The 27,653-nt window shown below is 45.1% G+C and overlaps 1 protein-coding gene across 1 annotated transcript in view; it reads left to right on the top strand.

Moving 5' to 3' along the window:
• LOC126215188 (ras-related protein Rab-8A) overlaps nt 1–27,653 on the top strand; it is a 256,673-nt gene that overhangs the window by 103,604 nt on the left and 125,416 nt on the right. The window contains exon 2 of the mRNA XM_049941856.1: nt 10–70. Within this exon, the coding sequence (XP_049797813.1) occupies nt 10–70 (61 nt within the window). The remainder of the gene's footprint in view (nt 1–9; nt 71–27,653) is intronic.

The raw sequence follows: 27,653 nt of genomic DNA, 5'->3' as shown, positions 1-27,653 counted from the left end.
TGTTTCCAGGTCTGGACTTCAAACAGAAAATCATCAACTTAGACGGGACGCCGATAAAACTGCAGATATGGTGAGTACACCATTGCACTACTTTTTGCAATGAAGTGAGGAAAACCAGCGGCCGGCAGGCACACAGTCTTGCCGCGCGTAATTTTCGGGACACCACAAGAAATTGGCGATTGGCTTCACGCAAGAGCCCGCGAAATCAGCGCTGCGAGTCGCAGCAAAACTGTCGAAAAGTCATTTCAGCCGGTACGTGATCAGCAAGACTTAAAGTTGAACACGAGAATTCTTATCAAAATAAAAGCATAGCTCGTCTGTAATTATATCATAAATTAAGTTGGTGCCACGGGAGACAGTTCAGCAACAGCAGGGGAAGATGTGGGAATTCGGCGCACTTAAAGTCATTTTGTTATTAATTATAACACCGCGTTCTTAAAATAAATGGATTCGTTCCTAAACTCCCATCCATGTATGACTGCTGAGATAATAACTTTTGGACGGTTAATTTTTACATGACACCACATCTATCCTAATTTTTCCACTGTGTCATTTTATACAAACACGGCGCGAGAAAACGCATCGAGTCAGATTAACTAACGCATTGTTATGTTTAATTTTCTGCTTTATATACACTCCTGGAAATGGAAAAAATAACACATTGACACCGGTGTGTCAGACCCACCATACTTGCTCCGGACACTGCGAGAGGGCTGTACAAGCAATGATCACACGCACGGCACAGGCACCGCGGTGTTGGCCGTCGAATGGCGCTAGCTGCGCATCATTTGTGCACCGCCGCCGTCAGTGTCAGCCAGTTTGCCGTGGCATACGGAGCTCCATCGCAGTCTTTAACACTGGTAGCATGCCGCGACAGCGTGGACGTGAACCGTATGTGCAGTTGACGGACTTTGAGCGAGGGCGTATAGTGGGCATGCGGGAGGCCGGGTGGACGTACCGCCGAATTGCTCAACACGTGGGGCGTGAGGTCTCCACAGTACATCGATGTTGTCGCCAGTGGTCGGCGGAAGGTGCACGTGCCCGTCGACCTGGGACCGGACCGCAGCGACGCACGGATGCACGCCAAGACCGTAGGATCCTACGCAGTGCCGTAGGGGACCGCACCGCCACTTCCCAGCAAATTAGGGACACTGTTGCTCCTGGGGTATCGGCGAGGACCATTCGCAACCGTCTCCATGAAGCTGGGCTACGGTCCCGCACACCGTTAGGCCGTCTTCCGCTCACGCCCCAACATCGTGCAGCCCGCCTCCAGTGGTGTCGCGACAGGCGTGAATGGAGGGGCGAATGGAGACGTGTCGTCTTCAGCGATGAGAGTCGCTTTTGCCTTGGTGCCAATGATGGTCGTATGCGTGTTTGGCGCCGTGCAGGTGAGCGCCACAATCAGGACTGCATACGACCGAGGCACACAGAGCCAACACCCGGCATCATGGTGTGGGGAGCGATCTCCTACACTGGCCGTACACCACTGGTGATCGTCGAGGGGACACTGAATAGTGCACGGTACATCCAAACCGTCATCGAACCCGTCGTTCTACCATTCCTAGACCGGCAAGGGAACTTGCTGTTCCAACAGGACAATGCACGTCCGCATGTATCCCGTGCCACCCAACGTGCTCTAGAAGGTGTGAGTCAACTACCCTGGCCAGCAAGATCTCCGGATCTGTCCCCCATTGAGCATGTTTGGGACTGGATGAAGCGTCGTCTCACGCGGTCTGCACGTCCAGCACGAACGTTGGTCCAACTGAGGCGCCAGGTGGAAATGGCATGGCAAGCCGTTCCACAGGACTACATCCAGCATCTCTACGATCGCCTCCATGGGAGAATAGCAGCCTGCATTGCTGCGAAAGGTGGATATACACTGTACTAGTGCCGACATTGTGCATGCTCTGTTGCCTGTGTCTATGTGCCTGTGGTTCTGTCAGTGTGATCATGTGATGTATCTGACCCCAGGAATGTGTCAATAAAGTTTCCCCTTCCTGGGACAATGAATTCACGGTGTTCTTATTTCAATTTCCAGGAGTGTAGTTCCGATTACAGTTAAATTTTCTAGGGTGCTATAAGATTAACAAATAAACATAGTCAACAAAAAGAACATATCAATCCAAACTACAGAAATAAAGCACTAAGTCTAATCTTCAAAAACTTCAACCAAAACTTGAGAAATTCAATGTTAAGTGAACATATACTATACAATTTACATGTGTTGTTGGGCCGATCTGATGTTGTAATTTGTAATATTAGAAGCCAAGTTCGCTTAATGTGAAATTGTTTATTTTATGACCAGTTTTCACAGTTACTAGCTGTCATCTTCGGATTCTCAGATGTCCCAGAAATATAACTCCACATCAGTCTCGTCGTTATACTGACAAAATGCTCCAGTTATAATGATACGGCCCCACACTGGTTTGTCAGATACTTGTTGTTGTTGTTGTTGTTGTTGTGGTCTTCAGTCCTGAGACTGGTTTGATGCAGCTCTCCATGCTACTCTATCCTTTGCAAGCTTCATCTCCCAGTACCTACTGCAACCTACATCCTTTTGAATCTGATAAGTGTATTCATCTCTTTGTCTTCCTCTACGATTTTTACGTTCCACGCTGCCCTCCAATACTAAATTGGTGATCTCGTGCTGCGTCAGAACATGTCCTACCAACCGATCCCTTCTTCTAGTCAAGTTGTGCCACAAACTCCTCTTCTCCCTAATTCTATTCAATACCTCCTCATTAGTTATGTGATCTACCCATCTAGTCGTCAGCATTCTTCTGTAGCACCACATTTCGAAAGCTTCTCTTCTTGTCCAAACTATTTATCGTCCACATTTCACTTCCATACATGGCTACACTCCATACAAATACTCTCAAAAACGACTTCCTCACACTTAAATCTATACTCGATGTTAACAACTTCCTCTTCTTCAGAAAAGCTTTCCTTGCCATTACCTGTCTACATTTTATATCCTCTCTGCTTCGACCATCATCAGTTATTTTGCTCCCCAAATAGCAAAACTTCTATACTAGCTTCTAAGATAAGTCATAGGGTCAGTATTGCCTCACGTGTTCCAATATTTCTACGGAATCCAAACCGATCTTCCCCGAGGTCGGCTTATACTAGTTTTTCCATTCGTCTGTAAAGAATTCGTGTTAGTATTTTGCAACTGTGACTTATTAAACTGAAGTTCGATAATTTTCGCATCTGTCAACACCTGCTTTCTTTGGGATTGGAATTATTATATTCTTCTTGAAGTCTGAGGGTATTTCGCTTGTCTCATGCATTTTGCTCACCAGATGGTAGAGTTTTGTCAGGACTGGCTCTCTCAGGGCTGTCAGTAGTTCTAATGGAATGTTGTCTACTCCCGGGGCCTTGTCTCGACTCGGGTCTTTCAGTGCTCTGTCAAACTCTTTACGCAGTATCATATCTCCCATTTCATCTTCATCTACATCCTCTTCCATTTCCATAATATTGTCCTCGAGTACATCGCCCTTGTATAGACCCTCTATATACTCCTTCCACCTTTCTGCTTTCCCTTCTTTGCTTAGAACTGGGTTTCCATCTGAACTCTTGATATTCATATAAGTGGTTCTCCTTTCTCCAAAGGTCTCTTTAATTTTCCTGTAGGCAGTATCTATCTTACCCCTAGTGACATAAGCCTTTACATCCTTACATTTGTCCTCTAGCCATCCCTGCTTAGCCAACTTGCACTTCCTGTCGATCTATTTTAAAGTTTCTAAACAAGATGTCCATAGCACCAATAAGGAGTTTATTTGTCTTGTTTTGTTTTAGGGCGCAAAACCAACGAGCATCATACGCGCCCATGTCAGAACAGTAGAACACGAAGACGAATAAGGAATTTAAAACTACTACTCGTTAAGGGCAAGTGACGAAAGGAAAGACAGCTAAAAACAGTGAGTTGGAGAAAGGACCATAAAATACGCAATAGAGAAACGGAGGTCCTGAACTAAAGATTAAATGTCCTTCGCCATATTGCTACGACGGATTAAAAGTAAATCGCGGTCGACATCCCGCGCGTCGTTCACTAAAACGGCCGATAAGTCAAACGGCAAACTCGTACGAGAACGTAAGTGGTTAAAAAAGGGACATTATGTCAGAAAATGGTGAACCATCAGAGGCTGAGGGCAATGAGCACAAAGTGGTGGGGGAGCACCACTTAGCAAATGGCGATAGCTAAAAGACAGTGCCCAATACGCAACCTAGCTAAAATGATCTTCTCGTGGCGAGAGGGTCGAAAGGAGCTCCTTCAAGCCGCTGGGAGAGACTTTTTAACCTGGAGCTTATTCCCATGAAGGGAGGACCATTGGCGATGTCAAAGTGACACCACCTGCCGACAGACACAACACAGAGACCATCGGCGGGAATGTACGAGAGCCACTCCAAAAGAAATGCACACTATTTTTGTAAAAATACAGTTTTCATTCTGCATGTGTGAAAGTTTTACAGTGTGTAGATACATCCTTCCCGCTTGTTTTCAAACTTAGTTCAACCTGTTCCCGTGAGTGGCGCCGTCATAGCATGTCTTCAAGATGGCTGCTACACTTGACGTTAGTCAGAAGCAACGTGTTGTCACAGAATTCCTGTACTGTGAAAACGAGACAGCGGGAAACATCAACAAGAGGTTGGAAAAGGTGCTGCTGTCGAACGCAGTACAGTTAGTCGGTGGACAAGCAGGTTACGTGATGAAAGCGGGCACTGCAATATTGAGGATTGTCCTCGCAGCGGCAGGCCTCGTACTGCACACACTCCAGACAATGTGCAGTTAACGAACTGGTGACTGCTGACAGACGCATCGCAGTGAACGAATTGTCACGCTACGTTGGGAGAGGGGAAGGAAGTGTTTGCAGAATACTGAAAGTGTTGGCGTTAAAAAAGATTTGTGCCACGTGGGTTCCGAGGATGTTGACAGCGGCACACAAAGAAAGAAAAACGGTGTGCATCGAACGTTTGGAACAGTACGAGAACGGTGGAGATGAATTTCTTGGAATAATTGTGACAGGTGATGAAACATGGCTCCATCATTTTTCACCAGAGACGAAGAGGCAATCAATGGAGTGGCATCATGCAAATTCACGCAAGAAAAAAAAAATTCAAAACCACATCTTCTGCTGGAAAAGTTATGGCTACGTTGTTTTTCGATTCCGAAGGACTCTTGCTTGTGGACATCGTGCCAAGTGCAACCACTATAAATTCTGATGCATATGTGACGACACTAAAGAAACTTCAAGCTCGACTGAGTCGCGCTCGACCACATCGGCAAAAGCAGGATGTTTTGCTGTTGCACGACAATGCACGGCCACATATCAGTAAAAAAACCAAGGAAGCGATCACAAAACTCGGATGGACAACACTGAAACACCCGCCTTACAGTCCTGACCTGGCTCCGTGTGTCTACCATCTCTTTGGGAAACTGAAAGACTCTCTTTGTGGAACAAGGTTTGATGATGACGACTCCCTTGTGCACACTGCCAAACAGTGGCTCCAACAGGTTGGTCCAGAATTTTACCGTGCGGGTATACAGGTGCTGGTTCCAAGATGAAGTAAGGCAGTTGAGAGGTTGAAATTTGAAATTGCTCTGAGCACTATAGGACTCAACTTCTGAGGTCATCAGTCCCCTAGAACTTAGAACTACTTAACCTAACTAACCTAAGGACATCACACACATCTATGCCTGAGGCAGGTTTCGAACCTGCTATCGTAGCGGTAGCGCGATTCCAGACTGTAGCGCTTTCACGTTTTCTCTCTTAAAAAAAAAACTGTTGTTGCTGTTATAAAAATATATGGGAAGAGTGACGTGAAATTCTTTTAACAATGCTGTGCTTTTAATTGCTTTATCATCGTTACCTTTTTTAGCAAAATAAAACGATGGAAGTATTATTGTTCTGAACCTGGCCTACAATTTAAAGAACGATTTTTTAGTAACTGCAACTCATGCTAAGTATCAATATATCTTTCCTACTTCGTAATTATTCAAAGTTGAAATTAATGTCCTATGATCACTGATGTTACAGTTCGTACGATCGTTCACAAATACAAGTTTGCAGTGGATTTTATTTCTTACTAAAATGCTATTTCATACCACGGCTAGCCCAAGAACATGAGACTCTCATTAAAGAAAATTACGTATTCACTATAAAATTTTGCCAGATCAGAACGGAGCACAGCAAGTTTCCTATCAGATTCTTTAGGTACATAAAATTATTTGCACTGAAAATTATATCCTATCAGCAGCCCGCGTCAACCTGCAACACATCATAAAATCTGCTGATCTTCACTGCCATCCTGGGAGCTAAAAGAAATAATATTATTTTTTACTATTATTTTACCGCTTCCTTGCGGTATACTCGACTATATTGTAAGTCGTTTAAATATGCCGCGGCAGCGGCTCTTCTTTCTCCACACAGCTCAGCTCCACAGATAATATTTTTATATGGCTGAAAAATATCTTAACAGGATGGGATAATAGGCAGGCACACTTTAACATTTAAGTAATACAAGTTTTCATTTAAACAACTCTATTTAAACATTTAAATATCTTAATAATTACAGACCTGTGTACATTCACGCGCAATGGCGTCCAATTCACAATCTCGACAAAAGAATGCTACCTTCGCGCTCTCTACGACAACAACAGGAGATCTTTATCTCGCAGCTTTCAGATTAAGAAGAACAGAGACCTTGCATTACATCATGCCTTATATACAAATTCAGTTGGTGATCTCTGTACAACATTTATCTTCTGTGTCGGTCTTATTACTCGCCGACACAGACGTTCTCAAAAATAAAAAATAAAGAAAATAATACATAATTTTACCTAATGACACAATATGACACATCTAATATTTTAATTATTACATAATATATTGTCTTTGTTTATTACAAGACGTTACACTGCCCCCTGGCAGCATTTGACTAACGATGAAAATGTTCGGCAATATGCTGCCACTAACGTCTGTCTTGTTTATGGTTTATTACTTTGGTTGGAACATTCACTTTACACTACTCAGTTCTTTTACACTGTAGGTTTAATTACACTTCGTATACTGTTCTTACACTTTGCGAGGTGACCGTCAACCTAGTCCCAGGGTCATTACATTTATTTGGCTCCCCCATTCGGGCTACGTGCGATCAGAAAACCTGGGAAAACTGCGCCGGAGCCATGGTCATCTCACGAAAAGTTTAGACTCTATTCAATGTCCACATATAACAAAGGCTATTTGTGATAGCATGCTACACTTTTAGTCTCTTTGTTATCAATATACTACTTGTATTCTGGATTGTTATGAAAGTCACTTATTACACATTTTTACAATAGTATAATGAACCGTCTTTGCACTTACTCGCGACAGTTGGTTTAAAATGTCTAGCATTCGTGCGAGTATTTTTCATTAACATGACGCAAACATATTAGATCGATACATCACTAAATCCATGAATATTGTGAGTTCGTGTTGGATAACAACAAAAAAAATGTTTATCACGTCATTGCGTGTCCATTAAACACCATTCATGTTAGCACATTATACATACAGTTAATAGTTCATTTGAATGACAACAATGTGGTATGGAGCTGGCGGCGCGAAGCAATTGTTGAGTAGCGTCGTCTGGAACGCCGCGTACCGACGGCCGCTGGGTTCGACGACCGGCTCTCAATAACAGTGAGGTCGTGCTAGCGTGGCGCCCAAGCAGTCGCGAACCGCGCTGAACCATTCGCTGTTGTCGTCGAGTGGCAGTGGTTTACCGCAACCGGCTGGATGGCGGCACGGCACTCGTCTCTGCTTCTCCGCATGGCTCCCCGTCGTGGCGCATGAAACAAACATTCCACAACGGTGTACTGTCTTTAAGGACACAGATTACTAGCTGTGGAAGAAGAGGCAATTTGTTAAAAGCGTTTATTGTTCAGTAAGCCGTCGCTTCACTGGTATGCACAGGATGTTTTGGCGTGATAACAGGTTTTTTGTGGCATCGTGACACTGGTATTCAGAGTTCGTCACACGCACATTGTACTACACGTTTTCACTCACTTCCACGGTTGATGCACTGCCAGAGCGTCTTTCAACACGCGAAAATGGTTCGTTACACTCATAGTACATGTCTCCGTTGAGCGATGTTTGTGTAAATCGTCTCCGAACGGATCAATAACTACTGTTTTTATACACTGTCTATTGTTCGTTGAGCGCTGCACTAGGACAGTCTATCACTCAACACTAGATTTATCGACGTATATATTGGTGCAGATACAACAGTCATTTTCTGTCCCTACTACACACAATATTCCGTCCTGTCCTTAAGTGTTTATGCACACAGTTTATTTTTTAACACCTTTTAACTGTTCTTTGCATAGTCACTCTGGTTTACATAGCATTTATTTGTTTTCACTTTATCACACCATACTCTTCATATTGTTGCTAGGCGTATTTGGCCCTTTTGTAAATTTTTTTTAACGGTGTGTGAATTTTTTTTTTTTTTTATACATATTTTTTTTTTCTTTTTTTATACATATTTTTTTTTTCTTAGTGTAGCTTGCCTGATTATCACCCATCTATCAAACAGATTTTACCATGTGCATGACAGCTTGACTCGGGCATATTGTTCAATAAATACTTCGTTCAGCAATAACATTTTTTTTAATGATTTTTCCTATATGACTACAGTGTAGGTTCTGCATTGTCTGACTTGACTCGCGTATCGCGTAATGAATATTCAAGGTCGTGTACCAAGTACACAGGCTTCAATTGAAGCATTGCTACATACAGAACGGAGTTTCCACGGAACGGGCTCGTTTTTAATTAGGTTCTGCTCCAGTGTCGTTCTCAAATCACTACTGGCAGCCAACATCACATTACATCATTGTTGCATATTGCAAAGTCAATGTCTGGCTAGTAAAAACTCTCTCTCTCAGGGTTTCTTATCCTAATACAATTACAGCAATTCCCTTACTCTATAAGATTGCATCATTAGTTGCACTTACACACTACACATAGAAAATGGTTCAAGAAATTAATCCTTTATACAACAAGAAAATTGTTCATTTTTTAATAAGCACATAATATCTTAATGACTAATTGTCTGTAAACAAAATCTGTCCTGTGTAAGCTATTGCTCACTTTCTGGTTCCACTTCCTCCCAACTTCATTACACACAAATTTCTTTCTAAATACTAACACACTTATATTCTAAAACACAATTAAAATCTTTTTACACCTATTACTCTTTATATATTATGTGTCACTGAATAAATAACTTCACGTCTTCTGAATCTCTTTAGCTACGAATTCCCTCCTCGACCAAGGGATGGAGTAGGTTGCGCGACAGTATGTATTATGGGGTATCACCTCTATGTGATAGTGGTACCCTTTGACTATTCCTGGACGGTCGGTAAATACCATAGTATATTCCGATAGCAGCTGCGTCAACTGTTGCTTTTGCGTATCATTTAAACCTTCCGATTCGTGCACTTTAGTCTGAAATGCCTCAACATTTGTTTCGAAATTTTGATCCTCTAAATTCGGGTAATAGAGGTCTGTTGCATGTGAAAAATCATCGATGTGTAGTACCCAAGGGTTCCTACCTTTGATATCGATTCGATTACAGTACGGCACAAGTACCTCCTTCGATTTCATCATAGATAATTCAATCCTTCTACCCCTATTAATTATGCTTAGTTTCCCCACGGAGAGGTCGATCAATGCGTCCCTCTCACGGAGAAAATCTACTCCCAGAATGCAGGCCACCTTCAATCCTTTAACCACGAGGAACGAGCTCACTATGGCTTCGCCCTCCTTATAAATCTCCACCTGCACCTGGTACTTAACTGATTGGCTCTGTGCACTAATGGCTCCAGACACCTTACAATTATTAACCGGGAAGGTCGGAATACTATGTCCCTTTCCCAGTGCTTTAAATAGCTCCATACTCATCACACTTACTGAGGCACCTGTGTCGATAATTATGTTTACTGCAACATCATTGATTCTAGCTTCAATAATAGCTTGCACATTTTCGTTATTATCCTTCTTACATTCGTGCGGTTCGTTCAGCAGATCTTTATCCATACTGACACCTTCGTTGTATCGCAGCATGCGTATCCCAGGTCTATTACTGTTATTACTCGAGTTGCTCTCACTCCATCCCTCGGCCGTCGATGGAGAGCATATCGAGGCCGATTCTAGTTTGTTGGATTAGTTACTTGGGAGGTACTTGGACGGCTATTGTCCGCGACCTCCACTATATGTACGTTCTGATTTGTAGGCCGCCACGGCTGCGCAATAGGCGCGTTTTGCGGTGGTGGTCTATTGTTGTCATACCGGTCACTAGCCTGTCGCTCTGGGCTTCTACACTGATTCTGTTGCCAATTTCGATTACTATCATTATAATTACTCTGCCACTGACCTCGCGCATTTTTCCAGCGGTTGGTCCCTGACATTCCGGATTCGTATCTGTCGTCAAATCGACGCTTTTTGTTATAATTTGGTTGTCCATACCCGTTTTGGCCTCTACCGTTACTACCATTTTGCGATTGTTCTTGTCGCTTGCTACCACCCCCACCATTTCTATGGTTGTGGTTCTGTGCACTACTGTTTCTGTCGTGATTACATCCCGACCCATTATTCCGCAAATGGTCGCACGCCGATTTTACATCTTCCTGTATCAAATCTATGGAATCTAGGACCGACAGGAAGTTTTCCATGTCGCTTTCTGGTACATGTATTAACTTCTCCTTGATCTGAATTGGTAAATGGGATTTGAGTAGTCTTATTATGTCTCTCGGTGATATAGGCTCGTCCCAGTAGCGTGTTTTGTTTATATATTTTTCAAAGTACCGCCTCAAATTCCCAAGACGGGGTGAGTACGGTTCGGGATTATATACCTCTTTTCGTAGTCGCTCTTGTATACACGGCGACCAATATTTCGATAAAAATGCCCTTTCAAACTGTTCGTATGTCTTGCAGCTGTCTGCTACTTCTGTAGCCCACAGTGCTGCGTCACCTTGAATGTACGACATTACGTATTGTATTTTCTGTGTTTCGTTCCATACACTGGGTAAGATATTTTTAAAGCTTTTTATAAATACCACTGGGTGTACTGATTTCCTTTCAGTAGTAAATGTTTGAAATTGTCTATTTTTAATTAAACTTTCTTCCACTAATATTTTTGAACTACATGGGTTTGCTGCTGGGACATATGCTGTGTGCTCCGTACCGGAGCTACAGCTCTTCGCATTATCGACTACAGATTCCCCATTGTTGTATCGCATATAAGTTTGTGCGTTGCCAAAACCATGGGCTGTTGGCGACAGAGGTTCCTGTTCCACTTGTTTCCTGCTTTGTGCTAAACCCTTCTCCAGATCGGATATCCGTTTGTTAACATTCACTTGCCACTGCGGAATATCCTCACCGAGTATTTGTTTAATGGTTTGCACATCGTTCTGTACCTGACTATTTACGGCGGTACTGAACGATTCTGAATCTCTATTTGCTATTGCTGCTTCTACTTTAGAATTAATATTCGTGTCAATCTCAGTCTCCTTCACTTCTAGCCATGAGTTAAATTCTGTTTCAATTTTATTTGCCTGTTCATTCCACTTCTGCTCTACAAGCTGTGTGGAATCTATTTCTAGCTTTTCTACTCTGTTGGCTAAGACACCTATTTCATCTACCATGTTAGTGTTTGCTACTTGCAGGTGGGTGACCTGTTCAGTCAGCTCCTGCACGGCCTTAGGTATCGACTCGTAATTCTTTTTCATATCTGCTATCTCTTTTTTCATACTTTCTATCGATTGCACAAGTTGCTGGTCTCGCTCAGCTTGCTGGCGATCTCGCTCGGCTTGCTGGCGATCTCGTTCAGCTTGTTGGCGATCTCGCTCAACTTGCTGTTGCGCAAATTTTGCCTGGTAATCTAGCACACGCTCTAATATAGTCTGAATTGAATACCCACCAGGCAGATTACCACTCTCTGGTTCCTGCTTTTCTGGTGGTGGTACAATTTCTTTATCTACATCAACTTGATGACTAGTGGGCGGTGGCACTACTTCCTGTGGCCCTGCCCCCACATTTTCGCCTGTTATATCTTCAAAGAGAGTACTAGTACTACTTGAGGCACCCGGTTCCACATTTCCTTCACTAGCTAATTGTTGTTCTTCAGTATCCATATTGCTTGGACGTTGACTACGCAACTTAACCATATTCCTAAATTGCTTACTAAAACACAAAATCTAACAGTTTTTCCCCTTGCACACAAAATACATCACTTTATATACACTACACTGCACACTAAAAATTACTATCTACATCAACTTTGTCCTGTCACAAATACTAACATCAAACTACATACAGTATGCACACCACTAGCGATATGAGATTACTTCACTGGAGCTCAACTTCTACAAACAGGACAACTACACTGTAGTCTTACCTTTAGTTTCTATTATCTCGGGGTTCGGCTGCCCCCGGATTACGTAGTCGTTAGAGCTTCTCAGTACAATCAGGATCGTCTTCTCAAACTCGCTTGCAGTAGTACGTTTTGTCATGAAAGAGTGTTTGAACCTTCATTAATACATAGCATAGATCATGATATACATACATTTAACACTAAATACATATACATATACACCTACATAACAATAGACACTGAAAGAAAATACATAAAATTTTATAATTGTGGCCACTGCAAATTCGGGCCCCACGTTGGGCGCCAGTTTCACGTTTTCTCTCTTAAAAAAAAAACTGTTGTTGCTGTTATAAAAATATATGGGAAGAGTGACGTGAAATTCTTTTAACAATGCTGTGCTTTTAATTGCTTTATCATCGTTACCTTTTTTAGCAAAATAAAACGATGGAAGTATTATTGTTCTGAACCTGGCCTACAATTTAAAGAACGATTTTTTAGTAACTGCAACTCATGCTAAGTATCAATATATCTTTCCTACTTCGTAATTATTCAAAGTTGAAATTAATGTCCTATGATCACTGATGTTACAGTTCGTACGATCGTTCACAAATACAAGTTTGCAGTGGATTTTATTTCTTACTAAAATGCTATTTCATACCACGGCTAGCCCAAGAACATGAGACTCTCATTAAAGAAAATTACGTATTCACTATAAAATTTTGCCAGATCAGAACGGAGCACAGCAAGTTTCCTATCAGATTCTTTAGGTACATAAAATTATTTGCACTGAAAATTATATCCTATCAGCAGCCCGCGTCAACCTGCAACACATCATAAAATCTGCTGATCTTCACTGCCATCCTGGGAGCTAAAAGAAATAATATTATTTTTTACTATTATTTTACCGCTTCCTTGCGGTATACTCGACTATATTGTAAGTCGTTTAAATATGCCGCGGCAGCGGCTCTTCTTTCTCCACACAGCTCAGCTCCACAGATAATATTTTTATATGGCTGAAAAATATCTTAACAGGATGGGATAATAGGCAGGCACACTTTAACATTTAAGTAATACAAGTTTTCATTTAAACAACTCTATTTAAACATTTAAATATCTTAATAATTACAGACCTGTGTACATTCACGCGCAATGGCGTCCAATTCACAATCTCGACAAAAGAATGCTACCTTCGCGCTCTCTACGACAACAACAGGAGATCTTTATCTCGCAGCTTTCAGATTAAGAAGAACAGAGACCTTGCATTACATCATGCCTTATATACAAATTCAGTTGGTGATCTCTGTACAACATTTATCTTCTGTGTCGGTCTTATTACTCGCCGACACAGACGTTCTCAAAAATAAAAAATAAAGAAAATAATACATAATTTTACCTAATGACACAATATGACACATCTAATATTTTAATTATTACATAATATATTGTCTTTGTTTATTACAAGACGTTACAGCGCCTATAACCGCTCGGCCACTCCGGCCGGCGCAGTTGAGAGGGATGGAAATTATGTGGAGACATGAAAATATTGTTCCTAAAGGATGTATGTACATAATGTAAAACTTTCAAACATGTAGAATAAAAGATGTATTTAAAAAAAAATAATGTGCATTTCTTTAGGAGTGACCCTCGTAGATACTCGGGGGCTGGGGTACGAGGACTGCAGCCTTGGCAGCAGCGTCAGCGACCTCGTTTCCCGTCGTACCGACGTGACCAGCCAGGAACCCACAAAAATATCGCAGTGACTCCACCAAGAGTGAGCAAGTGGCAACTTTCCTAGACCAGTTGCACTAAGGGATGGACGGTGTACGAGGTGTGGCTAGAAAAAAACCGGACTAGTACTGGTGAAACAATAAAACGAATGCAATAAGGCTGAAAGTAGCGTGGCCTGACACGTGACTCTCGCTCCGCCTACTGCTCGAGTTTCATCTGCCTCCTGCACTCAGTCTGCCCGTGGCGTCTGTTTTAAGTAGTTGACGTTTTGTCTGTGCGTCGGAAAATGTTGAATGTACAGAAAGAACAGCGTGTTAACATCAAATTTTGTTTCAAACTAGGAAAATCTGCAAGTGAAACGTTTGTAATGTTACAACAAGTGTACGGCGATGATTGTTTATCGCGAACACAAGTGTTTGAGTGGTTTAAACGATTTAAAGATGGCCGCGAAGACACCAGTGATGACACTCGCACTGGCAGACCATTGTCAGCAAAAACTGATGCAAACATTGAAAAAATCGGTAAACTTGTTCGACACTTTCCTTGTCAACTCCTGTTAACTCAGACACTGCTCTGATTGTTAAACGGCGATCTTGTCGAACAAGTTTACCGATTTTTTCAATGTTTGCATCAATTTTTGCTGACAATGGTCTGCCAGTGCGAGTGTCATCACTGGTGTCTTCGCGGCCATCTTTAAATCGTTTAAACCACTCAAACACTTGTGTTCGCGATAATCATCGCCGTACACTTGTTGTAACATTACAAACGTTTCACTTGCAGATTTTCCTAGTTTGAAACAAAATTTGATGTTAACACGCTGTTCTTTCTGTACACTCAACATTTTCCGACGCACAGACAAAACGTCAACTACTTAAAACAGACGCCACGGGCAGACTGAGTGCAGGAGGCAGATGAAACTCGAGCAGTAGGCGGAGCGAGAGTCACGTGACAGGCCACGCGACTTTCAGCCTTATTGCATTCGCTTTATTGTTTCACCAGTACTAGTCCGGTTCTTTTCTAGCCACACCTCGTACAGCGGGCAGAGGCTTTCAAGGGCTCTGAGTGAGTTTGAGCAGCTGGCGCAACTGAAAAGCCTGTGTCGCCGGATGTACTGTGTGGCCTGATACAGGGCAAAGAGCTATGCAGTGTTCCGGAAGGCGATACCGAGAAACGTCAGTACCAATGACGAAGGCACGCCCGACACCACGGTCGGTGCGAGAGCCATCAGTAAACAGAAAGGTACTATCGCTAAGTATCACGTGAAGGTCGTGAAACTGAAGGCGATAGAGTGAGGCTGGAATAGTGTCATTAGGGAGCGAATGAAGGGCAAGGTGAACACGAAGCCAAGGTGGTGAAGGCGCATCGGAAAGTGGCAGGTAGCGTGAGGTTAAGCTCCCGGAGCAAGAGCCAAAAGCGAACTCCAGGAGGTGGCAGAGAAGAGAGGTACGTCGCATACTGGCGATCAAAGGAGTCATCAAAGGAGGCGCGGGATGGGTGGCTGGGCATGGCAGACAAACGGCATGCGTACCTGCTGAGGAGAAAATCGTGGCAGTGGTAGCTCGGCAGCTTCTCCATACAGACTCTCCACTGGGCTAGTGTAAAAGGCGCCAGTGACCAAACGGATGCCAATAAGGAGTACAGGACCAAAACAGGTACATCAGTAAAGATGATAGCCGGCCGCGGTGGTCTAGCGGTTCTAGGCGCGCAGTCCGGAACCGCCCGACTGCTACGGTCGCAGGTTCGAATCCTGCCTCGGGCATGGATGTGTGTGATGTCCTTAGGTTAGTTAGGTTTAAGTAGTTCTAAGTTCTAGGGGACTGATGACCACAGATGTTAAGTCCCATCGTGCTCAGAACCATTTGAACCATTTAGTAAAGATGATACGTCGACGGCAATTCAGGGAGACTGAGCTGGTGCGTTTTAGAATGGTTGTACCACTTAACACTGCCTCTAAAGTGCATTCTCCCTGAGTTGCTGTCAAAGCATCATCTTTACTGATGTACCCGTTTTCGCTTCAATACTACCTATTGCTGCCATGGAAATTTATTCAGCAAGAATTATCTATTTGACAGACCAGCACGGAGCTGTATTATTATCCACTGAAGAACCAAAGGAACTGGTACAGTTGCCTAATGTCGTGTAGCGCCCCTGCGACCACACAAAAGTGCCCCAACACCACGTGGCATGGACTCGACTAATGTCTGAAATTGTCCTGGAGGGAACTCACACCTTGAATCCGGCAGGGCTGTCGATAAATCCATGAGAGTACGATGAGATGGAGATCTCTTCTGAACAGCACGTTGCAAGGCATCCCAGATATGCTCAGTAATGTTCATATCTGGGGAGTTTGGTGGCCACAGGAAGTCTTTTAACTCAGAAGAGTGTTGCTGGAGCGATTCTGTATCAATTCTAGACGTGTGGTGTGCCACATTGTCCTGCTGCAATTGCCCAAGTACGTCGGAATGCGCAATGGACATGAGTGGATGCAGGTGATCAGACAGGATGCTTACCTACGCGTATCTAGACGTATCAGGGGTCCCATATCACTCCAGCTGCACACGCCCCACGCCATCACAGAGCCTCCACCAGCTTGAACAGTCCCCTGCTGACAAGGGAACCTCCCCATCGCACCCCCTCAGATTTAGTTATAAGTTGGCACAGGGATAGGCCTTGAAAAACTGAACACAGATCAATCGAGAAAACAGGAAGAAGTTGTGTGGAACTATGAAAAAAGCAAAATATACAACTTGGTAGTCCATGCGCAAGGTAGGCAACATCAAGGAGAGTGTTGGCTTACGAGCGCCGTGGTCCCGTGGTTAGCGTGAGCAGCTGTGGAACGACAGGTCCTTGGTTCAAATCTTCTCTCGGGTGAAAATTTTATTTTTTTGTTTTCAGATAATTATCAAAGTTCAGGCACTCACACATAATCAACTTCGCTCTCCAAAATTCCAGGACATGTTCAGATTTCCTTGGACATATACAGAATTTGACGGTCTACGCACGGAAACATTTGAAAACGTAAAAAACATATGTTTTGACAGAGCACAGGGAAAACTGTGCAACTCTGAAACTGTTGCATTCATTTGATGCAGTTTATGTGACAAACTCTTATGTTTTCATCACTTTTTTTGGAGTGATTATCACATCCACAAGAAAACCTAAATCGGGCAAGGTAGAAGAATCTTTTTACCCATTCGCCAAGTGTGCAAGTTAGGTGGGTCAACAACATATTCCTGTCATGTGACGCACATGCCGTCACCAGTGTCGTAAAGAATATATCAGACGTGTTTTCCTGTGGAGGAATCGGTTGACCTATGACCTTGCGATCAAATGTTTTCGGTTCCTATTGGAGAGGCACGTCCTTTCGTCTACTAATCGCACGGTTTTGCGGTGCGGTCGCAAAACACAGACACTGAACTTATTACAGTGAACAGAGACGTCAATGAATGAACGGACAGATCGTAACTTTGCGAAAATAAAGAAAGTAAAATTTTCACTCGAGGGAGGACGCGAACCAAGGACCTTTCGTTCCGCAGTTGCTCACTCTAACCACGAGACCATGGCGCTCATCAGCTAACATACTCCTTTATGTTGCCTATCTTGCACATGGACTACTCAGTTTGTATATTTTGCTTATTTTTTCATAGTTCCACACAACTTCTTCCTGTTTTCTCGATTGATCTGTGTTCAGTTTTTCAAGGCCTATCCACTGTGTCAATTTATAACTAAATCTGAGGGGGGTGCGATGGGGAGGTTCCCTTGTGAGATGCAGGATGCATGGATTCATGAGGTTTTCTCCTTACCCATAGAAGTCCATCCGCTCGATACAACCTGAAATGAGACACGTCCGACCAGGCAACATGTTTCCAGTCATCAACAGTCCAATGTCGGTGTTGACGGCCCAGACGCGGCGTAAAGCTTTGTGTCGTGCAGTCATCAAGTGTACACGAGTGGGCCTTCGGCTGCGGAAGCCCATATCGATGATGTTTCGTTCAATGGCTGGCACGCTGACACTTGTATTCGAAAGCTCCAGCAATATGCCGAAGACTTGCGCTTCTGTCACGTAGAACGATTCTCTTCAGTCGTCGCTGGTGCCGTTCTTGCAGCGATGTTGGAGATATGATGTTTTACACGATTCCTGATATTCACGGTACGCTTATGAAATGGTCGTATGGGAAAATCCCCACTTCATCGCTGCCTCGGACATGCTGTGTTCCATCTCTCGTGCCCCGACTATAACACCACGTTCAAACTCACTTAAATCTTGATAACCTGCCATTGTAGCAGCAGTTACCGATCTGACAACTGTGCCAGGGCCGACCGCTGTTGTCGAGCGGTTCTAGGCGCTTCAGTCCGGAACCGCGCTCCTGCTTCGGTCGCAGGTTCGAATCCTGCCTCGGGCATGGATGTGTGTGATGTCCTTAGGCCAGTTAGGTTTAAGTAGTTCTAAGTCTAGGGGACTGATGACCTCAGATGTTAAGTCCCATATTGCTTAGAGCCATTTGAACCGCGCCAGGCCCCTGTCTTACACAGTTGTTGCCGACCGGAGCACCGTATTCTGGCTGTTTACATATCTCTGTATTTGAATATGCACGCCTATACAAGTTTCTTTGGCGCTTCGGTGCAAACGGAGCATGTTCTCAGTATGTCGACGAGACTGATGCGTAGATATATCTATTGGAGATCGAGAACCTGAAGATGAGAGGTAGTTACTGTCGAAACTGGTCATGAGATAAACTGTTTCACATCGAGAGATCTTGGCTTCTAACAAATTAAAAATAGACTACCGGACAAAAAAGTCCAGTACCCGGAAGGCGAGGAAAGGGTTGGGGTTTGGTTGTTTGGGGGAAGAGACCAAACAGCGAGGTCATCGGTCTCATCGGATTAGGGAAGGACGGGGAAGGGAGTCGGCCGTGCCCTTCAGAGGAACCATCCCGGCATTTGCCTGGAGTGGTTTAGGGAAATCACGGAAAACCTAAATCAGGATGGCCGGACGCGGGATTGAACCGTCATCCTCCCGAATGCGAGTCCAGTGTGCTAACCACTGCGCCACCTCGCTCGGTGAAGGCGAGGAGAAACGAAATGAATCTCCACTGTTCTACTGCGGTGATTACAAAATGCAGTCAAATTTATAAAGAACTATGCAGTATGGCACCACATGTGACCATGGTGTTGTATCCCTCTGACACGGATGCATGCACTAGTTCGGGTCGGAAGGGTGTTACATCCTCCGCTGACCCCAGTCTGGCCCACGACTGATATAACTGCTCTCAGAGGAGTTCTATCGGGGACATGTCCGACTATCGGATGCCCGCGGAAGTGCCGTAACACATGAGGACGCACGATGTCCGTGATGTACCGTTTTACCGTTAAGATCAGTCAATACCAGGCCTGACCCGAAATCACACCAGCTGGCTCTCCACACCATGACGCATGGAGTACGTCTACATAGACACTCCGCATGCCACCGTACGGTGCGTGGCGGAGGGTACCCTGTACCACTGCTTGTCATTTTCTTTCCTGTTCCACTCGCAAATAGAGGGAGGGAAAAACATCTGTCTGTATGGCTTCGTATGAGCCCCAATTTCTCGTATCTTATCTTCATGTTTCTTACGCGCAATGTATGTTGCCAGCAGTAAAATCGTTCTGCAGTCAGCTTCAAATGCCGGTTCTCTAAATTTTCTCAATCGCGTTTCCCTGCGAACCGTCTCCGTACCACTTATGTGTTGTTTGGACGTACCGGTATCAAGTCTAGCCGCCCGCCTCTGAATTCCTTGATCTGACCTAGTACGAATTCAAAGCACTCCAGCAGTACTCAAGAACTGGTCGCACGAGCGTCCTATATGTCGCCGTCGAGGACAACATGTTGTTGTTGTGGTCTTCAGTCCTGAGACTGGTTTGATGCAGCTCTCCATGCTACTCTATCCTGTGCAAGCGTCTTCATCTCCTAGTACCTACATCCTTCTGAATCTGCTTACTGTATTCATCTCTTGTTCTCCCTCTACCATTTTTACCCTCCAATACTAAATTGGTGATCCCTTGATGCCTCAGAACATGTCCTGCCAACCGACCCCTTCTTCTACTCAAATTCTGCCACAAATTTCTCTTCTCCCCAATTCTATACAATACCTCCTCATTAGTTATGTGATCTACCCATCTAAGCTTCAGCATTCTTCTGTAGCACCACATTTCGAAAGCTTCTATTCTCTTCTTGTCCAAGCTATTTATCGTACATGTTTCACTTCCACACATGGCTACACTCCATACAAATACTTTCAGAAAAGAATTCCTGACTTTTTAGTCTATACTCGAAGTTAACAAATTTCTCTTCTTCAGAAACGCTTTCCTTGTCATTGCCAGTCTACATTTTATATCCGCTCTACTTTGACCATCATAAGTTATTTTGCTCCCCGAATAGCAAAACTCATTTACTACTTTAAGTGTCTCATTTCTTAATCTAATTCCCTCAGCATCACCCGACTTAATTCGACTACATTCCATTGTCCTCATATTACTTAAGAAGTGTCTGAGCCACCCAAATATCTGTGAACTTATTCCATATGCTTGTACATTCATTAACAGCCTGCAAAGATGCACCATCTCAAACGCTTTCCGTAAACCTGGAAATATGGAATCTTCCTGTTGCCCTTCATCTATAGTTCGCAGTATATTCTCTGAGAAAACGGCAAGTTGAGTTTAGCACGTACGATGTTTACTAAAACCACGCTGATTCGTGGACATAACCTTCTCGGACTGAAGAAAGTTTATTATATGCAAATGGTTCAAATGGCTCTGAGCACTATGGAACGTAACATCTATGGTCATCAGTCCCCTAGAACTTAGAACTACTTAAACCTAACTAACCTAAGGACATCACACAACACCCAGTCATCACGAGGCGGAGAAAATCACTGACCCCGCCGGGAATCGAACCCGGGAACCCGGGCGCGGGAAGCGAAAACGCTACCGCACGACCACGAGCTGCGGACTTATTATATTCGAACTGAGAATATGTTCGAGGATTCTGCAGCAAACATAAGTTAGGGATATTGGTCTGTAATATTGCGGATCCTTTCTTGTACCCTTCTTATATACTGGAATCTCCTGTGCTTTTTTCCAGTCGCTTGCGACTTTGTGCTGGGCGGGACATTCACGATAAATGCAAGAGACCTTTATAAGAAAATTAGAGAAATTAAAGGAAAATTCCAGGCAAAAATTGGAATGATAAAAGATAGAAACGGGAAAGATCTGAATGAAGCAGAGGATGTTAAGGAAAGATGGGCAGAATATGTAGAAGACCTATACAAGAAAGAACTGCATCATGACAGGGCTCCTACTGCTGATATTAATGTTAATTTAGAACTAGAGCCAGATACACTCCTGGAAATTGAAATAAGAACACCGTGAATTCATTGTCCCAGGAAGGGGAAACTTTATTGACACATTCCTGGGGTCAGATACATCACATGATCACACTGACAGAACCACAGGCACATAGACACAGGCAACAGAGCATGCACAATGTCGGCACTAGTACAGTGTATATCCACCTTTCGCAGCAATGCAGGCTGCTATTCTCCCATGGAGACGATCGTAGAGATGCTGGATGTAGTCCTGTGGAACGGCTTGCCATGCCATTTCCACCTGGCGCCTCAGTTGGACCAGCGTTCGTGCTGGACGTGCAGACCGCGTGAGACGACGCTTCATCCAGTCCCAAACATGCTCAATGGGGGACAGATCCGGAGATCTTGCTGGCCAGGGTAGTTGACTTACACCTTCTAGAGCACGTTGGGTGGCACGGGATACATGCGGACGTGCATTGTCCTGTTGGAACAGCAAGTTCCCTTGCCGGTCTAGGAATGGTAGAACGATGGGTTCAGTGACGGTTTGGATGTACCGTGCACTATTCAGTGTCCCCTCGACGATCACCAGTGGTGTACGGCCAGTGTAGGAGATCGCTCCCCACACCATGATGCCGGGTGTTGGCCCTGTGTGCCTCGGTCGTATGCAGTCCTGATTGTGGCGCTCACCTGCACGGCGCCAAACACGCATACGACCATCATTGGCACCAAGGCAGAAGCGACTCTCATCGCTGAAGACGACACGTCTCCATTCGTCCCTCCATTCACGCCTGTCGCGACACCACTGGAGGCGGGCTGCACGATGTTGGGGTGTGAGCGGAAGACGGCCTAACGGTGTGCGGGACCGTAGCCCAGCTTCATGGAGACGGTGGCGAATGGTCCTCGCCGATATCCCAGGAGCAACAGTGTCCCTAATTTGCTGGGAAGTGGCGGTGCGGTCCCCTACGGCACTGCGTAGGATCCTACGGTCTTGGCGTGCATCCGTGCGTCGCTGCGGTCCGGTCCCAGTTCGACGGGCACGTGCACCTTCCGCCGACCACTGGCGACAACATCGATGTACTATGGAGACCTCACGCCCCACGTGTTGAGCAATTCGGCGGTACGTCCACCCGGCCTCCCGCATGCCCACTATACGCCCTCGCTCAAAGTCCGTCAACTGCACATACGGTTCACGTCCACGCTGTCGCGGCATGCTACCAGTGTTAAAGACTGCGATGGAGCTCCGTATGCCACGGCAAACTGGCTGACACTGACGGCGGCGGTGCACAAATGGTGCGCAGCTAGCGCCATTCGACGGCCAACACCGCGGTTCCTGGTGTGTCCGCTGTGCCGTGCGTGTGATCATTGCTTGTACAGCCCTCTCGCAGTGTCCGGAGCAAGTATGGTGGGTCTGACACACCGGTGTCAATGTGTTCTGTTTTCCATTTCCAGGAGTGTATTTTGGAGAGCGAAATCCAGTGGGCCCTTGAAAATATGGCTGATAACAAAACTAGTGGACATGATGAAATACCAGCAGAATTGTTTAAAGTCACTGGAAAGGATGCAGTGAAAGTGCTGCACTCAATATGTCAAAAAATATGGATCACGCAACAGTGGCCAGAAGACTGGAAAAGATCAGTATTCATCCCCATTCCAAAGAAGAAAAGTTCTAAAGAATGCTCAGATTACCGAACAATCGCACTTATTTCACATGCTAGCAAAGTTATGTTGAAAATCTTACAAAATAGACTTCGCCAATATCTAGATCGAGAGCTGCCAGAAGAACAAGCTGGATTTAGGAAAGGAAGAGGAACTAGAGATCGAATTGCTAACATTCGGTGGATTATGGAAAAAGCGAGAGAATTCCAGAAAGATGTGTACCTCTGCTTTATTGACTACGCCAAAGCCTTTGAATGCGTCGATCACAACAAATTATGGAACGTACTGAAAAACATGGGTGTACCATATCACCTCATTCATCTGATACAGAGTTTATACCTTGACCAAGAAGCCACGGTGAGAACTATGTATGGAACAACGAAATGGATAAAGATTCAGAAAGGGGTCCGGCAAGGCTGCATACTGTCACCGTACTTATTCAATCTGTATGCAGAACATGTCATGAGGAATGCGAGGCTAGATGAAGGAGAAACAGGAACTAAAATAGCTGGAATAAATGTAAACAACCTCAGGTACGCGGATGATACGATCCTGTTGGCAGAAAGTGAAGAAGAATTGAGAACACTCTTGCAGAAAGTGAAAGACGAAAGTGAAAAGGCCGGTCTTAGGCTGAATGTGAAGAACACGAAAATTATGGCGAATACACCTACCAATTCGTGGGATATAGCAGGAGACCACTTTCAGTTATCTCGGTTCCCAGATCTCTGCTGATGGCGACTGCAGCCATGAAATCCGGAGACGCCTGTTGCTCGGTAGACAGGCGATGTCAAACCTTGACAAGGTTATAAGGTCCAGAGATATAACACTAGCAACAAAGATCCGTATTGTGAGGGCTATGGTCTTTCCAGTTGTGATGTATGGATGTGAGACCTGGACCATTAGAAAGGCTGAACGGCGAAGAATTAACTCCTTCGAATTGTGCTGTTGGAGGAAAGTTCTTAGAGTTCCATGGACTGCAAAGAGAACCAGCAGATCAATATTGGATCAAATAAAACCAGATTTCTCCCTGGAAGGTCTAATGTTAAAACAAAAGCTGACCTACTTTGGACACACAGTGCGAAGGCATGCCTCGCTGGAAAAAACATTAATGCTGGGGAAGATTGAAGGAACTAGAAGAAGAGGACGTCAGAGGATGAGATGGATCGATGGCATCACAGAAGCAATGTGTTCCAACCTGGAAGGTCTACGGGAGAAAGTGCAAGACAGGAAAAAGTGGCGTGATTTGGTTCATGGGGTCACGAAGAGTCGGAACCGACTAAACGAATAGAGAGAGAGAGAAGTATGGAGCCAGTGCCGTAGAGTACTCTTTGGAAAATCGGTCTGGACTGTGCGGCTGGTTCCGGCGGAGGTTCGAGTCCTCCCTCGGGCATGGGTGTGTGTGTGTGTCCTTAGGATAATTTAGGTTAAGTAGTGTGTAAGCTTAGGGAGTGATGACCTTACCAGTTAAGTCCCATAAGATTTCACACACTTTTTTTTTGGGGGGGGGGGGGAAATCGAACTGGCATTTGTGATTTACTTGCTTTCAAATCCTTCAGTCGTTTCTCTGCGACAGCGGGACGCTTGTTACTATGTGGTCCATACGGCAGCCTGTCGGATACTCAAATGACGGTATGTTTGTCCGATTCGCCTGTGTGAACGATTTCTTGAATGTGAAATTTAAAACTTCGGCTTTCGCTTTGCACATCAGACCAGTCAACAAGGGACTGTATGGAGACCTTAGACCCGCTTAGCGATTTTACGTGAGACCAGAATTCTCTCGGATTCTCTGCCTGTTCTTTTCATACAATATGACAGTGGTAGTTGTTGTATGCTTCATGCATAGATCTTTTCACAGACGCACGAACCTCTACTAACCTTTGCTTGTCGTCATTTGTGTGGCGTGCATACTGTAAGACGTTCGGTACGCACACCATCAGATTATTTGACTTGTCGCTCTAACGAAGTAGGCGGGTGTCAGCAATATGTCTCGTGGTCTTATCATGGCGTGTTTATCTTCTGCTGTTAGGTCAGACGATAGAAATGCCACTTTCACGCTTAGAGTAGCAAATTGACGGTGACCAACTTTAAACAGAACTTGATTAATTTTCACACACATTTATTAAAATAATAACAAGCATAAAATTACTTAACTTGATTCTGGACGCTATTTACAATTGACAATCTGAAGTTCCTTTGGTCTTGGTACGTTAATCTTATTGTCACATATCTCTGATACTTGAGAAAGGGTCTATACATTTATCATCATGGCTATGTACAGGAATATGGTAATCTTATTAGGTTCAGACTGAACCTGACTATAGACTGGCACAGACTAATGCAGACTGGTACAGACTGGTGCAGACAAACGCAGACGACTCATCGGAGGTATGTACACTCGTTATAATACCTCGCACGTTCAGGTATCACTGCGCGAGTGTGATCCGCAACGAGAAAAGGTTCTACGTTAGCAGCAATCTCATTGGCTGCGTTACATATTAATACGCGGATCGGCAGAAACAGAATTTGGTCCGTCTCTAAGGCAGCGCCATCTCATAGTGCGGAGACGGACGAGCGCTGCGCCTGCGCCGTTGTGCTTAGCGGGGCGCGCTTTAGTGGGAAAGTTGTGTACGTGCTGTCTACGCGGAACTATGTACACAACAATTTGTTCGTTCCGATTTGAACCTAGAGTGCAGCAGCCTCTGCTGCATGAGCATCTGCCGAATTTCGTTACTAAACGATGGTGGTAACACTGGGGTGCCTCTCCAAAAGCCGAGCGAGGTGGCGCAGTGGTTAGCACACTGGACTCGCATTCGTGAGGACGTCGCTTCAAATGCGCGTCCAGCCATTCTGATTTAGGTTTTCCGTGATTTCCCTAAATCGCCCCAGGCGAGTGCTGGGATGATTCCATTGAAAGGACACAGCCAACGTCCTTTCCCATCCTTCCTTAACCCGATGACACCGATGACTTCGCTGTTTGGATCCCTCCCCCAAAAGTCAACCAACCATCCTCTCCAAAACGTAAGAAGAATGAGGCGTCTCTTGAGGCCACCATCATTCTCGCCGTAGATGATCATCTGGTGTAGTGCAGAACACGATCAGACACCATTCGTCAGCAGTATGTTCTTCCCCATCACGCCGGCACACCAGACTCAGCCGTTTCGGTTGTGGCGTTGACGGCCTGCACATCGACCGGTAATTCCCCAGTCCGACTGCCGCTTAGTCTCCGACTAATGGTGCGGGATGACGCGGAATATTGCACGCAGTCCATTACGTGTTCTCGGATGGTGGGCACAGGTGTGAGCGTGCTACCGTGAGCTTACTGTACAATATGGCGTTCCCCCCTCGTGGTGGTCGATTGGGAACCGGGGTATGTCTGCCCTTAAGCCCGCCCGGTTGGCCGAGCGGTCTAACGCACGGCTTTCCGGGCGGGAAGGAGCGCCTGGTCCCCAGTATGAATCCGCCCGGCGGATTTGTGTCGAGGTCCGGTGAGCCGGCCAGTCTGTGGATGGTTTTCAGGCGGTTTTCCATCTGCCTCGGCAAATGCGGGCTGGTTCCCCTTATTCCGCCTCAGCTACACAATGTCGGCGATTGCTGCGCAAACTACGAGTAGTTCTCCACGTACGCGTACACCACCATTACTCTACCACACAAACATAGAGGTTACACTCGTCTGGTGTGAGACGTTCCCTGGAGGGGGTCCTCCGGGAGCCGAACCGCACAATAACGCTGGGTTCGGTGTGGGGCGGCAGAGGGGTGGACTGCGGTAGTCGTCGTGGGGTTGTGGACCACTGCGGCTGCGGCGGGGACGGAGCCTCTCTGTCGTTTCTAGGTCCCCAGTTAACATAACATAACATAACATAACATAACATGCTTGCCCTCGCGTTTATAGCGCGATGCGCCAGATGGCCAATTGAAGATCCCCAATGAGATCCCTTCCCTGCTCTGTCAGCTACTGATAACACTGTCTCACACTAGTACACATCTTCGTGTCCGTCACTTCTGCTGATGGTTTATTTTCGCTACACAAGCTTTCACTTTAAGTTTGAGGCACTTCTCACCATATCTCTGTCGATTTGTTGTTCCTATATTCTACACTGAAGCGCCAAAGAAACTGGTATAGGTATGCGTATTCTAAAACAGAGATATGTAAACAGGCAGAATACAGCACTGCGGTCGGTAACCCATACATAAATGACGACTTAACTGAAACCCTCAGCTGCCGACAGGTGTTGTTGATATACCTCGATGTGGGCAGCTGAAAATGTGTGCCCCGACTGGGACTCGAACCCGGGATCTCCTGCTTACATGGCAGACGCTCTATCCATCTGAGCCACCGAGGACACAGATGAATAGCGCGACTGCAGGGACTTATCCCTTGCACGCTTCCCGCGAGACTTATATTCCCAACTGTCCACAATTCTACCTATGTAATCTACCTTATAGACATTTGCCGGGAAGCGTGCAAGGGATAAGTCCCTGCAGTCGCGCTATTCATCTGTGTCCTCGGTG

This window comes from Schistocerca nitens, chromosome 12, assembly GCF_023898315.1.
Source record: "Schistocerca nitens isolate TAMUIC-IGC-003100 chromosome 12, iqSchNite1.1, whole genome shotgun sequence".
In the NCBI taxonomy this organism is placed as follows: Eukaryota; Metazoa; Arthropoda; class Insecta; order Orthoptera; family Acrididae; genus Schistocerca; species Schistocerca nitens.
This window is presented reverse-complemented; position numbering and strand designations above follow the sequence as displayed.